We start from the raw sequence: 12,964 nt of genomic DNA, 5'->3' as shown, positions 1-12,964 counted from the left end.
CTTTAATTTTCTGTTTTGGTTCAGCTATGAGAGGCTGAAACCTTTTATTCTAGTTGAAGAGTGGTTGAAACTTTAGTTGTTTTATGGATTGTGAGATCTGAACATAAGTTGGTTGTCTTTGGTTTATTCAATATTCATACAATTTCATGCTTGATTCCATTATTGCTCTATTATTTTGATCAATGTGGCCACTTGATTCTTGATTTTAAGGTAATATATTATTGGTTTGAATAGTTTTAAGTCCGTAATTGCTTGGATTGTTCAAACATAAGAACACTTGGTGCAAAAACTAAGAAAATTGTATGATCTAGCAACATCTAATGCGTTTGAGTAGCTAGGATTGGCTCTCTCTATTTCTTCATGCAATTAACAATTGTTTTGATGCTTAAGGCCCAAGGACATTCCAAGGCCCAAGGATATTCCTTGACAATTTGTTAATTAGTAATTAATTAGAGGACATTCCCTAATTGGTTTAATCATAAGGAGAGATATGGTGGTGAGAAGCGTTTTCCATCTTCATAACTAATCTATTGAATCAATCAAAAGAACATAAATTTCAATGATCAATCCCAACAACTGAAGTGGATCCAATTCTTCAACTAGATCTTTCTTATTATTGATTTCTCTTTATTTTTATTATTTGCTTTACTTTTATTGCTTTCCTTTTATTGCTTTCAGTTTTAGATCAATTAAATCAATATCAAAACCCACCATTTTATTTTCAGTTTAGTTGGTTTCAGTTTTATCTCGTTTCAGTTTATTTCGCTTTCAGTTTGTTTCGCTTTCAGTTTATTTCGCGTTCAATTTATTTTGCTTTCCGTTTATTTCGCTTTCAGATTACTTCTCTTTCAGTTTATTTTTGTTTCAGTTAATTATCTTGGTCTTGAAAAGGAAAATAGATAAGTTTTCAATTCTCTGTGGATTTGATCCTTTACCACTATCTGCAGTAGTAATATTGTTGATAACCGGAAAGGTTATTTTTGACCGATTTCGACAACCGCGAGTCACCCCATTTCTCTTAACAGGATATTGGGTGGCCTCAGGATCTTTTGGCCCACCCTCAGTTCTAAAGAATCTAGCTACCATAGCCAGAAAGTATTCATTTTTCTCTTCCAGTTCGACATTCTTCTTTTCTAGCGCCTCACTGCGCTAATCTCATTACTCAAAAGCAAGGGACATCCCTTCCTGTGTTGGGCACTCATTTACCCAATCCAACAACTCTTCAACTGAGCATCCACTCGTGAGTTTCTTTTCGTCATTCCTTTATATTACTCGCAGATCTTTCTTGCTCTAATACCAATTGTCACGGTTTCAGATTTTGACACTGGCCTGAAACCGTGCAGCACCTGGTTTGAACTCTTTTTAAGTCAAGTCACCCAGTAAATTCAGGCGTACACTTGCATAACGGAATATTTGGGTTAGGACCTGCCGTCCTGTTATCATAAAAACGGGGTTAAACTACAAATATTCAATCAAATATCATCAACCAATAATCATAGCAACACCAGCACATCAAATATAGCAACTCAACACTGTGATTTAATGAATGAGCTACTTATTTTATTTCAAGGGCAAAATAGTCATTACACAATCATAGCAACGATTCTCTCACAACTTATAGATAGGGGATGATCTACAAGGAGTTGAGGCACTATCTAGAGACTCCCCAAGCCTACAATGGCTAGCTGGGCCCAGTCCTTATTGGTGGCAAACTGGTCACTCCCTCATAAAGAGTTTTAGAAACAAATAGGCTTGTTGTAGGAGGAGATATCAACATGTCTCATATGACACTCCTAAAATAAATACATGGAAATAAATTACAACAAATTATCTCGGTTTTTATCTTCCCACTAATTTATACTGATTTATCTCAATATTGCTTTCTAGGAATTCTAATGTTGAAAAATTACGTTTTTAATCCCTGAAAATCTATGACCTTAACACCTGGCTTGGTGGGTTTGTCCTGAATGTGGGAGTCGGGACCTATCACCAACGCAGAAGGAAGGGCAATTTTAGAAGGGTTAAGGCTGGCATGGGATATGGGCTGGAGGAACGTTATTATAGAATGCGATAATGCAGCAATCATTCAGTTTATAAATCAAGAGGCTGAGCCCCCGATGCAGCTTCACTTCCTTTTTTAGGCAATTCAGATCATGATCAAGAGGAATTGGGATGCTAGGTTTGCACACATATACCGGGAAGCAAATATGCTAGCGGACGGACTTGCCGATCTTGCACAAGCGTTCCCCAAAGGTGTCCACAGGATCTCAGCTCCTCCAAGCACCATCAACATGTAGTTGTTTTACGATTAGTATAGGAATGGCTTCCACTAGATTTGTTTATGTCTAGTGTCGGTTAAGACTCCTCTTTATAACCAAAAAAAATGGCGAATGAAGTTAAAAGTTGAAGTCAACATATGAAAAGAACTATGAAGTCTAGATTTTTTAATAAAAAAAATCATTTAAATTGATTTCCTATTTATAAAAATACATTTATTATTAAAAAAATCAATAATAAAAATCAATTTGGGTAAATATATCTATATAAATCAACAGCAGTACACCCATCACTGCTTACAGTTGAAGTACCCAAAATAATTAACGCATTGTTACGACTAGTGTATTAATATTTAATTTTATTATCACTAGTATTGATAAAATTACTCTGTTTCTTGCACACATCCAGGGTGAAGGTCATAATCACACACCTGACAAGAGAATGCCCAGAACCTCCCTTGCCTTTTACAAGAGTCGCAAACATAGGCTTTTGCCATGTCTAATTTCAATTCATGTTGATGCTTTATGTCCTTCACTTGCTGAGGCAATGCATCTCCTTCCTTTTTCAACCCTGCTTCTATCTCTGCAATCCTCCTCTCTGTGAACGGGAAGGCCTTGGCACCATACGAAGAAATCATCCCCTTCCCATCTGTGCTAATAGTCTTTCCATCCTCCCCAATCATCACCAAAGCAGGAATCCCTTTAATGTTGAATATCCTACACAGGTCTTGACGGGTCCTATCCTCGTATGGAATGGCAAGCCATGGCATGTTACTTAGGTTGGTATTAAATTCTATAAGGTCTCGATCTGTGGACACCAATACAATTTCGAAGCATCCATTCCTTGTGGTTACCAGCTCATTGTAAGCTTTTACAAGTTGGGTAGTAAAGGCACGGCTAGGAGGGCACCAGTATGCTCCAAAATAGAGGCCTATTGTTTTCCCAACAAGTTCGGATATTGTCATCTGCATAAAGTTTACAAAAAATGACATATTACATATAATAAAAAAACAAGGCCAAGTTAATATGTTACAATTGGGATAAAAGTAAATTACCTGTCTACCATCTCTAGATAAAACATAATTTCGTCCTTCGTGCGCCAAAAGCTGTTCTAGTTTTCCACCTCGGCGCTTTTCATCATCAATAGCCCTCAGTTCCTCTCTTCTCCTCCAGGTGAAGGGAAATGCTTGGGAACCATAGTCCTCTATCAACCCAATCAGATCTTCTTCAATTGATATTTCATCTGAAGCCAATGAAACAAATGATGGAATGCGATTGATGCCATAGATTTCACTCAATTTTCTGTTCAATTCCACATCAAATGGAACTGCAAGCCACGGTATGCACTTGAAGTGCTCCTTGAATCCATCCTCATCACGGTCAAAGGAGATTAAGATAATCTCTAGATTTTTACCCTCATCTCTCAGGCTGTTATAAAGTTGCACAAGCTGAGGAACAAAGGTTTTGCATGGCCTGCACCAGTTTGCCGAGAAGAAGAGGCAGATTATCTTCCCATCACATGATGATAAGGGTACCTGAAGTTAGCGTAAAAGAAAACAAGACTTTTATATCAGTCTTCTAATTAATTCATTGAAAACTTTACCCAAGCTTCAGTAGTTTTCTTTTTCATATTGAATTCTCCATTTTCAGTAACTTATAAAGCCTTTTCTAATCTATAAGCTGGTGCATCAAAGAAAAAGCTTTTAGCACTAATTACACAGCACAGTTTTGTAGTATGCGTGAAGAATAAAGAATAAAATATTTAAAAAATAAAAACAAGGACTTGCCTTTCCTTCAACGGAAATAAGAAAATCAACCCCTTGGGATGCTAAGACCGTCGCAAAATCTCTTCTGTCAATAGGCTTGGCTTGGTTATCAGGCCCTGCCATTATAACCACGAGTAAAAGCTGGTATCCACCCTCCCTCTTTTATATGCTTTCCTTGAGACGTGTTGATCAAAAGAAAGAGAGAGAAAATTACAGGAGAGTGTTATTCCTCCACAAAAAGAATCTTGGACGGGTACATATGTAAAATTCTCTGTTCCTATTACTTTATTTTTTGTATCACTTTATTTCTCTGCCTAATAAAGATTTCTCTGTAGATAACTAGAGCATTAATGCCTTTTTCTAAAGAACGTGAAACACAGAGGAGTGCGAATGCATGTGGAGCACACCCGATGACTATTAAGAACCAACACCATACAATGTAAACCAAAAAAAAAAAAATTAATGAACAGAAAATCATCTGTTTCATATATTCTCACCATCTCTCGAGCAAAAAGACAAGGTTTCCAATTCTTAAAAAAAGTCCAAACTTTTAGAAGAGAATCTATGACATTTCTCCTCATGGAAATGACAGCACACTTGCCTAAATGAATCTAATACTAATTCCGTCCAAACCAGAATAAGGCCTACCATAGTGTGAGAAGGATACATTTTGTTGATCTTATGCCAGTGCATGCCCTGTATATATGAGCTAGTACAGCTTTTGGTACATTTTTTGAGCCGGCAGTGACAAATCAGTTGATGATGCCAATTTTTTGGGTTGTTTCCATTTCACGAGGAATATTAGAGAATGTTCCCAAGCAAAGCATAGCTTAGAAAACCCTAGAGGCTAGAGCAGAGCATAAACCTGAGGCGACAATTTGCTAAGCGGCTCGGACAAGAGATAACAATTTGATGGATACAATATTGTGCCGTCACACACAATTGTTGAATAAATTACCTTTGGTTTATCACAGTTTTCTTTTTTTGCCAGTGATTATCACGATTTTCGAAGAACGAAAAAGGCAACAATTTCATCAATCACCTGAGATTTCTGCATGGACTAGCTACCACAACTCCTAATTAATTCGGTAATCAAATTCCAATAAGAAAACAAAGAAAAAATACAAAATTAAAAAAAGAAAAAAGAAGAAGAAGAAAGAAACCCACTAGAAGCTATGTTTCGGGTCTTTTGCTTTTTATCCATTGCAGAACAAATTCTAAAGGAGTTAGGCTCACAGCAAGTACCAAGGAATATAGCAGTAGAAGTACCTTAATAGTTTCTGACGATGGATGGATCAAGCCTGTGGGCTTTGGAAGAGAAAGATGGGGATTTTACTATAGATTCCAAGAGAAGGGGAATGTGCGAGCGAGCACATAGGTAGGTTATCGTGAGAAGAGAATAGATGCATCCAAATTGTAGGCAGGCAAGCAAGCGTTCACTTTTTAGGATAAATAGGGAGTCTTTATCTATCGCATAATAATACGTGCAAGTAGATCATACCTCATGTAGCCACGGGTATATTCCATTTCCCCAGTTATGCTCTTAGCTCATTTAATTATTAATACAGGCTTAAGAGAAAATTATTGATATCAATTAAGAGATCAAAACCCAAAAAATATACCACTAAAGATGTTGGACGAAACTGACAGTGAAAATAAGCAGCCGCTTCTTATTCTTCAAATACAAACTGGAAACCAATTACATATAAAATATATATAATAGTTTTATCAGTGTCATATTTAACATATATTATCAATTGGACGAAATAAACATATTACGAAAATGAACATAAAATTGAGAACGCACAGTAATCCCTGATCAGCCAATGAGCTTTTCTAGGACTAATTGATGGCCAAAATTGACCTCTGAGCCAATGCACTCTTTCAAAGAGTAGAGCAGCTTCAGTGATTAGCCGTTGATAGAGAAAGAGAAATCGTCCTCAGTCATTGCTCTGGAAGAGCAGAATTCCCCTTCACTTGCATTGGAACTTAAGTCATCATCGTTGTCTCTCTCCTTCAACTCCTCGATCTTGTCTACAGCCTCCCTCAAATCCCACCTTCTCTCTACTCTCCATTCACAGCAGCACATCCCTATCTTCAAGAGCTTCAGCATCTCGCCCTCGCCATTCTTAGTCCCTCTCATATCCATATCAAACACCTCTCCCGTCCATTCTTCTCTGACAACCGAATTCACCCAAGTTGCCAGATCAGCATTGGCGCCTTTACCTTGTCTAAGATAATTGGCCGGAAATTTACCGGTCAACAGTTCCAGTATAAGGATGCCGAGACTCCACACATCGGTCTTCCTTGTGGTGCGGTCACTTCGGGTGAATTCTGGGGACTTGTAGGCAACCATAACTTGTTGAGCATGAGGTTTGTTTACCACAGGCACCAACCCGTAGTCCGTCAAGAGGGGCTCGAAAGTATGGTCCAGAAGCACGTTAGAGGATTTCAGGTGGCCATGCGGTAGAGTTAGCGTAGGGAACTCTTTGTGGAGATAGGCCAAACCCCTTGCTACCCCTTTGACGATCTTTAGGCGAGTCGGCCAGTCAAGCGCTGGTTGTCCAGAGGCCCGCTTAGCTGATGACAAAAATTTCCGTTCTTTTAGTTTAAAGTTTGGTACGTTAAAGATTGTGCCTGTTGTATTGTAGCTACAAAATGTAAAAGATGAGAGAAATAGTAATACCATGAAGATGACTAGCCAAACTCCCATTTTCAACAAAGTCAAAAATCAAAAGCTTTTCATCTTTTCTATAGTAGAATGCGACGAGAGGAAGCAAATTACGATGTGACAATCTTCCCAGCCTACTCATGTGCTCTTGAAATTCTTGCTTACCCACGTTATTCATTTCCCTAAACCTCTTCACAACCATAGCAGGCCCATCTAAGAGAAGTGCCTTATATGATGACCCAAAATTCCCGCTGCCCAAAACCTCAGCAGAGGCCCTCAGAAGGTCTTGCAAGTCAAATCTCTCCCTGTCGTTCCTTACTAAATGTAACTGGCCTTTGTGATCGTTATCGGGGGATCGAGCAAATTCATTTTGACCCATAACGGCAAATTTGGTTTGGGCTTTAGTCCCTTGGACTTGGAGTTGCTTCACCTGGGTCGTTTTCTTTCGGCTGCCACGGAAATAGGCAAATGCAATCAGTACAGCTAATGCAATCACACTCGCGGTAACTACCACGATTATTATTATGGTCTTCTTCTTGGAGGACTTGCATGCAGACAGCGGCTTTCCACATAGGCCATCGTTCCCTGCTTCGTACAAAATTTGAATTATTAATTTTCATCATGATACATGGAGAGAGCAACCACACAAAAAGAATAAAAATTATTTATTTTTTAGAGCAGGATCATACATAGATCAATTACAAAAATCACCTGCAAAAGAAGTTGGATTGATGCTGGCAAGGGCAGCCGGAATTTCACCGTTCAAATGGTTATTGGACACGTTAAACAATGAGAAATTTTGTTGAAAGTCTGGTATCTGGCCTTCAAATTGATTATTCTCGAGGCTGAGTCTGACAAGCTTGGACAAGGGAAGAAGCGAAGAAGGGATTGGCCCAGTGAAGTTGTTATTTGCCAAATACAGTTGGATCAGGGAGTTCATTCCAGCAAAAGCATCGTCAGCAAGTTCACCCGAGAATTTGTTAGAGGACAAATACAAGGCCCTCAAGGAAGCGAGTTTATTCAACGCAGGCAATGGACCCTCAAAGCTATTGTTCATGAGGCTCAAGGCTCTCAACTTAGGCAACTGCACGAGTAAGTCTATATCAATCTTGCCAGAGAGGCCCATGCTCTCCAGAGCCAACTTATCAATCGCACCATCTTTGCAATGCAAACCAACCCAATTGCATGGATTGACTGTCTCGTTCCAATTGTAAAGCGCCTCGGAATTAGTCAGCAAGTTCTTGAAGGTGATGAGGATGGCAGCATTACTATCACTGGACGATGAAGTTGGTAAAAAGAATAATAATAGCAACGGAATCCAACATTCTACCGCTCGACCCATAATGAAGCATAAATGAATATGGTGATAGGGTAATGGTACTTGGAAGGGAATATGAAATGAAATGCTGCATGGGAAAGAGACAAATTAATATATATAATCGAGGAGGCCCCCTTAACTAATAGAGAATGAGCTGTTAATGAAGGAGGCCGGCGTTCTGAGCAAGTGATAAATTCTTTGTGTTGGTCCCACGGCTAATTTTGATGTTTAATGCCTTGTATTTAGCATTTGCTTTTATGGTAATGCTAACAAATTAATAACAATAATGATGTTTTCTTGTTGGTCAGCCGTCTGTAATAATAATAATAATAAATTAAAAGACGACAATATGACTCCGACTTCTATGTTGCAAGAAGATGTCTTCGATGATATTTTGTGAATTATAACGACTGATTAGCCTAGAATTTGCTTTTGCAATTAATTGAAATGAGAGATAAGTCCATCCATATTTAATATGGATTAATTAAATTTTATTAATATAAAAAAATTTAATTTATTTTTTTTGAGATTTAATAAAAATTTTAAAAAAGTAATATAATAAAAACACATTAAACAAAATATATTACACCTTTTCCATTAAAATTTATAGTTTTTTTATCGTCAAAATTAAATTATTTAAATTTAATTTATTATTATAGATTATAAAAAATAAATATAATAATATAGTAAGTAAATATTGATAGATAGATCAGTTATTTAATTTTAGGAACTGTATAATCATAAACTTAATTTTTTTTATTTAAATATCGTCTCTCATATATAAATAAATTATAATCTCTATTGTAAAATACAACAAAATATTATTTTTCTAAATGATATTAGAATCATTCCCATAAAAATTTTTTTTCTCTCGTCAAGTTTTAAATTTTTAAAAACTTAAAACTCTTATTCTTTTGTGTTATCTATCTAGGGTAATATTTGTTTCTTACCGTCTACCTAGAGAGAACGCCAAAGTCGCCTTATAGCTCTCTTGTCAAATCTGTGGTTCGTTTACCGTTTGGGTGTTGGGTGAAGACAGTTTTTTTTATACTGTTAACTGGATTAGGTTTTGTTATTTTCCTTTAATTTGAAGGCAGAGGAGTATAGAGTTTTGATTGAAATAGTTTCTGACAGTAAAACCCATATTATTAAAATTAATCCAACATCTTCGGTAGCGTCTGAAACAGATAAAACATGTCTTATTTCCTCTTCATATAAATGAATCATTGATTCTGGTGGCACGGAACACATGACAGATAATCATTATATTTTTACTAGTTTTCGATCTCATAAAACACTTTATTCTATTATTATAGCTGATGGGTCAATCTATAATATTGAGAGTTCTCGAACTGTTAAATGTACTTCTTTTTATTATTCTATCATCTGTGCTAAGTTTACCCTATAATGTTGAGGGTCCCCCAGCTCGTGTGATAATCAGATTGCTCTTCACACTACTTCCAATCCAGTACCATGAACGAATTAAACATATTGAAGTTGACTGTTATTTTATCCGTGAGAATACTCAATAAAATTTAATATCTACCAGTTATGTGAAGACAGGAGAGCAATTGGGTGATCTATTCATCAAAATTTTAAATAGATTTCAAATAAAATATTTTTCTAATAGATTGGGCATTATAAATATTTATAATTCAACTTGAGGGAGAGTGTTATAGGTTATAGAAAGTAAATATAATAATATAGAAAATAAATTTGGGCATGATAAATATTTATGATTCAACTTGACATGTGTAACAGCCCGGAAACCGAACTGCTACCGGCACTAGGATCCAGATCGACTTAAGGTCGCCGGGACCCGTAGTAAGCCTGCTATACTGTCTGTGTACCTGTGAAATCCCATACATGATCATACATTTTCTGTCAAATCATTAAAACTGTTCTTTCCTCCAGGGCTTAACCTGTGCATGCACTGTTTCTGCTCTCTCTTATCCTTCTCTAAGCGGATAAACTCATAATGTTAAGCTTGGTTTTCTCATATACATCAACAATAAAAGATACATAAATATATAAACTGATCATGTATATACAACTGGAGATTACTCTAACTGATCAAGCACAAGTCTATACATCTTATTACACAACTACAATCTCTTTACATATACATGTCCACACTAGCTATTACATAACTCTTCTTCCATACCCTGCTGAACTCCCTCTGGACTCTGAACCTGCAAACCTGAGGAATAGGGGAGAGGGATGAGCTATACAAGCCCAATGAGCAGAACTATATAAACCATAAGTTGAAAACATGATCTCATGGAATGCACTACAGCACATCATCTCAGGGATAGACATGACCACCAACAATCTCACTGAAAGGATGCCTGGCCTAGCCAGGTCTGACAACCTCAATCTGCCTGGCCCGGCCAGGTCTTACACTCTGCCTGCCTGGCCCAGCCAGGTCTTACTATCTCTGCTGCCTGATCTAGTCAGGTCTTACCTACAGATGGCTGCCTGGCCCGGCCAGGTCTTATAACAGAGTTTGAGCTATTGGAGTCGCCTTGGTCTATCCACAGCCTCATACACATCGTATATGCAATGCGTCAACTTCGTGCAACTAATGCAAACACCCTACTATACTCTTATGATGCATGACATATGCTCAAAATAGTTTAGTTCTGAAAAGAGAAGTTCCACTCACCTCTGGCTGACTCTGTACTAACTCTGCAGGTTCTGAAATAGTGCTCACTGCTGCTCTCTGGGGTTCCTCTGGTCCGTTCCTACACAGGTGGACTCAAATGAGGGACCAAACTAACTCAAGAACCTCTCTAAAACACTCCCCAAAAACCCTCTACAAGATCCCCAAACAAGCACATAAAACATGCAAAAGAAAGCTGGACAGGGCACTTTCGGCGGCAGGTTCGGCGGCCGAAACCCCTCTCTTTGGTGAAAAACATGAAAAACATGAAAGTCAACTTAGGAGAGGCTGGAACTCACCTCTGGCTGCAAGTGGAGGAGAAATATCCTCCTTCCATTGACCTTTGGCCCTTAAATAGGTGGCTGGCCAGACCACCTTCGGCAGCCGAACGTGAATCCGAAACCATGCAATGTTCGGCGGCCGAAAGTGACCTTCGGCGGCCGAACCTTTGCATTTCTCCCTTGTTGCTTTTCTTTTCAAAACTCATTTCCTTTCACACTTGAAAACTTTCAAAAACTCTTAAAACACACATGAAAACATATGTCTTACCCTTCTCGAGGGTTCCGACACCCGAGATTCCACCAGACGATAGGAATTTTAAGGCCGGACTCAAGCCGGGTATTACATTCTCCCCCCCTTAAGAACATTCGTCCCCGAATGTTCCTCAAACAACGAAACACATAAACACATAGAAATGGGGAAAACCTAACCTTAAAACAGATATGGATATTGCTGGAGCATCGACTCCCGTGTCTCCCAAGTGCACTCTTCTAGATTATGGTGGTTCCACAGGACTTTCACCATTTGTATCTCCTTGTTTCTCAGCTTTCGAATCTGGGTGTCAGTGATCCGCACTGGCTGCTCGACATAGGTGAGATCGCTTAAGATTTCCACCTCAGGCTCACTAAGAACCTTCTCTGGATCTGACACAAACTTTCTCAACATAGAAACATGAAATACCGGGTGAACTCGTTCCATCGATGCAGGTAAATCCAGCTTATACGACACAGGCCCGATCTTCTGCAAGATCTCAAAGGGACCTATGTACCGTGGAGCCAATTTACCCTTCTTTCCAAAGCGAACCACTCCTTTCATTGGAGACACTTTCAGCAATACCATATCCCCCTCCTAGAACTCTATCTGCTTTCTACGGATGTCTGCATAGCTTTTCTGTCTGCTTACAGCTGTTCTGATCCTCTCTCTGATGATAGGCACTAACTTGCTGGTAAGCTCAACTAACTCTGGCCCTGCAAGAGCCTTCTCTCCTACCACTTCCCAGCAAACAGGTGTTCTGCACTTCCTCCCATACAGAGCTTCATAAGGAGCCATCCCTATGCTAGCATGATGGCTGTTGTTGTAGGCAAACTCCACCAGAGGTAGATGCTGCCTCCAAGAACCGCCAAAGTCTAACACACACATTCTCAGCATATCTTCTATGGTCTGGATGGTCCTCTCAGACTGACCGTCTGTTTGTGGATGGAAAGCAGTGCTGAAATCCAATCTTGTACCCATAGCAGCTTGCAGACTTCGCCAAAACCTGGAGGTGAACTGCGGTCCTCTATCTGATACTATCGACACTGGAACTCCATGCAGCTTAACTATCTCTTCTATATAGACCTGCGCTAACTTGTCCACAGAATAGTTGCTCCTGACTGGAATGAAGTGAGCAGATTTCGTCAGTCTGTCCACAATCACCCATATGGAGTCTAGCCTGTTGGACGTCGCCGGTAACCCCACTACAAAATCCATAGCGATGTTCTCCCATTTCCACTCTGGAATCGACAGTGGGTTAAGCATTCCAGCCGGCTTCTGGTGTTCTAGCTTCACCCTTTGACATGTCTCGCAGGCTGACACAAACTGTGCCACTTCCCTCTTCATCGTTGGCCACCAATACACCCTTTTCAAGTCTTGATACATCTTGGTGGCTCCAGGGTGAACGCTATACCTCGCATTATGAGCTTCCCTCATAATGTCTTCCTTCAAACTGCTATCATCTGGTACACATAATCTCTTACCGTGCCGAAGAATCCCCTCACTGTCAAATCTGAACTCTACACTGTTGCCAGACGGAACAGTCCTGGCAATCTTCACTAATTCAGGATCTTCGTGCTGTTTCAGAGCCACTTGCTCTAGAAACACTGGTGTAACTCTCATCTGTGCAATCAAAGCACCTGTACCAGATAACTGCAACTGTAGCCCTTCATCCATGAGTCTGTAAAAGTCCTTCACCACCGGTCTTCTCTCTACTGCAATGTGGGATAAACTGCCAAG

The 12,964-nt window shown here is 39.1% G+C and overlaps 2 protein-coding genes across 5 annotated transcripts; both read right to left on the bottom strand.

Moving 5' to 3' along the window:
* Positions 1 to 2,516: 2,516 nt before the first annotated feature.
* LOC110604055 (probable nucleoredoxin 3) lies at positions 2,517 to 5,493 on the bottom strand. 4 transcript variants are annotated; one of them, XM_021742112.2, is made up of 4 exons: positions 5,312 to 5,493; positions 4,064 to 5,118; positions 3,332 to 3,811; positions 2,517 to 3,241 (listed from the first exon to the last, which is right to left on the bottom strand). In XM_021742112.2, exons 2-4 carry the CDS (start codon positions 4,163 to 4,165, stop codon positions 2,660 to 2,662), a joined length of 1,164 nt encoding a protein of 387 aa, XP_021597804.1. In that variant the 5' UTR covers positions 4,166 to 5,118; positions 5,312 to 5,493; the 3' UTR covers positions 2,517 to 2,659. The 4 variants fall into 4 exon arrangements, with proteins under 4 accessions (XP_021597804.1, XP_021597805.1, XP_021597807.1 ...); XM_021742113.2 differs by having other exon boundaries at positions 4,064 to 5,102; XM_021742115.2 differs by having other exon boundaries at positions 4,064 to 4,216.
* Positions 5,494 to 5,671: 178 nt separating this feature from the next.
* LOC110603328 (probable LRR receptor-like serine/threonine-protein kinase At4g31250) lies at positions 5,672 to 8,112 on the bottom strand. Its single transcript, XM_021741023.2, has 3 exons — positions 7,425 to 8,112; positions 6,729 to 7,298; positions 5,672 to 6,622 (listed from the first exon to the last, which is right to left on the bottom strand). The coding sequence occupies exons 1-3, from the start codon at positions 8,053 to 8,055 to the stop codon at positions 5,952 to 5,954; spliced, it is 1,872 nt and encodes a 623-aa protein (XP_021596715.1). The 5' UTR covers positions 8,056 to 8,112; the 3' UTR covers positions 5,672 to 5,951.
* Between the last annotated feature and the right edge of the window lie 4,852 nt (positions 8,113 to 12,964).

The sequence above is a fragment of the Manihot esculenta genome, chromosome 16 (assembly GCF_001659605.2).
Source record: "Manihot esculenta cultivar AM560-2 chromosome 16, M.esculenta_v8, whole genome shotgun sequence".
Lineage (NCBI taxonomy): Eukaryota > Viridiplantae > Streptophyta > Magnoliopsida > Malpighiales > Euphorbiaceae > Manihot > Manihot esculenta.
Note: the sequence above shows the minus strand (reverse complement) of the source record. Positions and strands in the feature narration are given on the sequence as shown.